Here is a 4,547-nt window from a genome sequence, read left to right as displayed (position 1 = left end):
TTATATATTATATCTATATTATATTCTATATTATATATTTTTCCAAGTCTAGAGGACTTGGGTTCATAGGAATAATTTGAAATCATCTTCCAGGGGATTGTGACTACAGGAAGCCTTAGCTCTACGTGCAGTGTAAGTAGCATTAATACCGGAGGAACATTGCATAATACCGGGATAGGCACAGGAGGAAACCATAGTATTGGTCCACAGCCGAATCCCCAGGGCTCTCAAGCGCAGCCTCACGCCCAACAACCACCTGCCATCAGACATAAGGTATGCGATAAATTTCGTCATCTCGAATCAGAAAATTCTCAAATTTGTAAAATGATTTGATGAAACAAATCAATCCTTTCTTCGACCGTTGATATTTATTGATTTCAAATCGTAGATTTCAAATTATTTATGTCTTACGGTCCAATAGTAAATCGAAAAAATAAATATGAGTCAAAAAAACATGTTCTTCGAAACTCAGATATTTATTTAATAGAAAAAACTCCTTTCAAAATTTCCTGACGTTTCAGTACACATGCGTACCTTTTTCTCAAAAAAAATTTTTTGAGACTTCAATCGATTACACTACATTTTTTAAAAATTGTACGAGAAAAACGAAATTGGCGTAGGTTAGGACGGATTCAAAAAAAATTTTTTGAGACTTCAAAAAATGACTAAATTTTAATTTATTTTCTTAAAACTATTGACTGAAATGTTCCTTTTTTTTACTGAAAATTGATCTGTTTGACTATTTAAACTACCATCAACTCAGGTTTAAGAACCTTTGAAAAAGGTACGCATGTGTACTGAAACGTCAGGAAGTTTTGAAAGGAGTTTTTTTTATTAAATAAATATCTGAGTTTCGAAGAACATGTTTTTTTGACTCATATTTATTTTTTGATTCACGATTGGACCGTAAGACATAAAGAATTTGAAATCAACTTCTCAAATTTACTCGAAAAGTCGAGATTTATTCCATTTTCAAGCCCAAAAATCAAATTTTTTGGAATATATTAGACTTTTCAACCAAGAGAGATGGCGCTTTTCTACCAATACAAATTAATTTTTAATGAAAAATTATTATTTCTCAAGAAACAATGTAATAGTGAATATTTTAATCAAAAAAAGGATTTTATTTTAAATAAAAAAACTATTGAGTGCAACTCAACGAAATAGTTCAATCTTTAATTAAACAGTTGCATTTTTAGTTAAAAAAATTAATTTCAAATAAGAAATAGTTGAATTCGACCAAAAAAGAGGAATTTTTAACACACAAAAAACGAATTTTGAACATAATAGTTCAGATTTCAGCCAAAAAGAGGAATTTTTAACGGAAAATATAATAGATGATGTTTTAAGAAATAAGTTTCCAATTCTTAATCAAAAACAGTTACATAAAACGAAAAACGACGAATTTGCATAAAAATAGTTTTAAAATAAGAAGAATTTCTACATTTCTAATCACAAAAGGGCGTTTTTAACCAAAAGAGATGAATTATGCAGCAAAAGAGAGGCCAAAAAGACGATTTTTGGAGAAAAAAGATGAATTTCAAAATACAAATTCCAACATTTTAAAAGTAGAGGCCAAAAAGACGATTTTTGGAGAAAAAAGATGAATTTCAAAATACAAATTCCAACATTTTCGTCCAAGGAAAGGAATATTTAATAAAAAAAAATCCAATTTTTGTCACTAAAAAGGATGAATTTTCTATATATTAAGACAAATTTTCAAGATGACACAGTTGAATTTTCAACCAAAAATGAAGACTGAGAATACAATAACACTATTTGTAAAAATTTTAATCCAAAAAGACGAATTTTTTAGAAGACAGTTGAGTTTTTAATACAAAAACTTGAATCTTCGACCCAAAAAGAAACTTCATTTTTAACCAAGGTAGATAACTTTTCTACAAGCAAAGAAAAAATCCATTTTTTATTTAAACATTCAACTCTGGTTGATTTTTTTTTTGTTTTGAAAATTCATCATTTTAATTGCAAATTTGTCTCTAGTTAAAAATGCCTCTTTAAATTCAAATTTTTTAACTAAAAATTTAATTATTTCAGTCGAAAATTTAACTAATTTGCTGAAAATCCGTTTTTGTTAAGAATTCAATTTTTAACAGAAAATTTAAAGATTTTATTTTGTGTTTAAAACTTATCTTCTTTGGATTGATGTTTTATATTTAAAAATTAAACTATTCGTTTGCAAATTTATGTATTTTTTTTTTTTTTGAAAATTCTACTTTTTGTAGAAAATTAATTTTTGTGGTTGAAAATTCATCTTTTTGGTAAAAAATTTAACTATTCCAGTTGAAGATTCATCATTTTGGTTGAATAGTAATTTCTTCAAATGAAAATTTAACTTCCATTTTTGGTTAAAAATTGATCTTTTTTTAGTTCAAAATTCACGTATTTTGTTGAAAAATCGCTTTAAAAAAATCATCCTTTTTCTTGTTAAAAATTCAAATATTTCAGTTAAATGTTTTATCAGGTTTGTTGAAAATTTATCTTTTAGGTTGGAAATAAAATTAGTTGCCCTGGTTAATAATGGATGTTTTTAAGTTGAAAATTCATCACTTTGTTTATAAATTTAAACATTATTTTGAAACTTATATTTTTTTTTGGAAAATAATTTTTTTGAGTGAAAATTTAACAGATTCCAATTGTTTAAAAATTCAATTATTTCAGTTGAAGATTGATTGTTTTAGTTCAAAACTCGCATGTTTGATTGAAAATCAATTTTTTTAACTAAAAATATTACTAATCAATTTTCAATTTTGTCTTCTTTAAAAAAAAATTGAACTATTATATTTCGAAAGATGGCATTTTTTGTTAGAAAATCAATCATTTTATTTAAAAATTAATATTCTTTTAGAAAAATATCATCATTTGAGTTAAGAATTCAAGTGTTTTAGTTAAATATTCATCATTTTAGTTGAAAATTCATCTTTTTGTTTGAAAATTGAACTTTTTTGTTGAAAATCCGTTTTTGTTGTTGTTGAAAATCAATTTTTTCAACTGAAAGTTTAACTATTTCATTTTTTGCAAAAAATTATATTTTTTTGTTGAAAATGAATTATTTAACTGAAAATTTAACTATTTAACTGTTTGACAATTATTTATTTTATTTTAAAATTCATGTATTTTCTATAAAATTTGTCTTCTTTGGTAAAAATGAAACTTCTATTCAATTTTTGATTGAAAATTGAGCTTTTATAGTTTAAAATCTCACTATTTGGTTCAAAATTGATCTTTTTGCATTTGATAATGCGAATATTTTGTTGAAAAATGATGTATTTTATTGAAAATCATCTTTGTGTTAGAAAATTAATTTTTTTGGTTGAAAATGAAAGTACTTGGTTAAAAATTGAACTCCTTTCTTAAAAATGTCTCTTTTTGTTTAAAATTAATCTCTTCCAGGTCAAAATTAATCTTTTTGTTTAAAATTTGTTCTTTTTAATTTTAAAATTGAACTTTTTTTTAATACATTTTTTTTTATAAATCTTTGTCCTTGGTAGAAAATAACATTTCTTTTTTTGCCTAAAAGTTCAAGTATTGAAAATTGAATATTAAAAGTCTTATTAATTAAATCATGTTAATAAGTAATTCATCTTTTTGTTGAAAATAAAATTGCTTGGTTAAAAGTTAAATTTGTTTTCAAAATAAATCTGGCTTTTTTTTAGTGCAGTTTTTTTTTTAACTGAAAATTTAACCATTCCATTTTTTATTCAAAACTGAGCCTTTTTAGTTTAAAATTTATCTATTTGTTGGAAAAGTTGATTAAAAATTCATCTATCTGTTTGAAAAACCAAATTTCTACTTGAAAAGTTAGAAATTCAAAGTGGTTTAACTTGAATTTATTATAGTGCCCACATTATTTCACCTAAATATGCACAATATACACATTTTAAGTGTATTTAGATGAAAACATGCTTCTCATTCTGAATGACTGTGAATTGCAAAATCTCGAAATTTGTTATCCAAGAAACATATTCTTCTACAATGAATCAAAAACATTTTTTTGACCAATACCGTCCAATCGTTTAAAAATATTTAGGAATATCTTGTAATATTATTTGAATTCCTAGAAACCAAAAAGAAAAAAGGAAATTATTTATAATAAAATCGGGAAAAATTATATCAGGAAGAAAAAACTTGAGATACCTGGGGGGAAAAAAAAACTGATTTGTGGTCCGGATCGGATCGTTTTTTGAGTACCCCCTAAAATTATTGTCGAATATTTCAGATGCACACTGGTAACGCACCAGCGCTACCACCAACGCCACCGGGCGGAAATTTAAGTTCTAGTGGCGGTCAACAATTTCAGAGATTAAAAGTGGAGGACGCACTCTCTTATCTGGATCAAGTCAAGTACAAATTCAGCGACCAGCCCCAGGTAAATCGCTGTCTGTCGATTTACGAGGGTAGTTCAATAAGTCCTTAGAATGAAGTATTAAAAACAATTTTTTTTGGGTAATTTTTTTTTTTATTTTTCAACATAATCTCCTTGGAGCTCTATACACTTGGTCAATCGCTTTTCAAGTTTTTTTAATCCT

At 25.6% G+C, this 4,547-nt stretch overlaps 1 protein-coding gene across 1 annotated transcript in view; it reads right to left on the bottom strand.

Annotated features, from left to right (window-relative positions):
• The window catches only part of LOC117175269, a 57,951-nt gene that overhangs the window by 38,537 nt on the left and 14,867 nt on the right, over positions 1-4,547 (bottom strand). Inside the window, exon 3 of the mRNA XM_033364977.1 lies at positions 115-256. Within this exon, the coding sequence (XP_033220868.1) occupies positions 115-256 (142 nt within the window). The remainder of the gene's footprint in view (positions 1-114; positions 257-4,547) is intronic.

The sequence above is a fragment of the Belonocnema kinseyi genome, chromosome 6, assembly GCF_010883055.1.
Source record: "Belonocnema kinseyi isolate 2016_QV_RU_SX_M_011 chromosome 6, B_treatae_v1, whole genome shotgun sequence".
NCBI classification, from domain to species: domain Eukaryota; kingdom Metazoa; phylum Arthropoda; class Insecta; order Hymenoptera; family Cynipidae; genus Belonocnema; species Belonocnema kinseyi.
The sequence above is the reverse complement of the archived record's forward strand: the minus strand, read 5'-3'. Positions and strand labels throughout refer to the sequence as shown.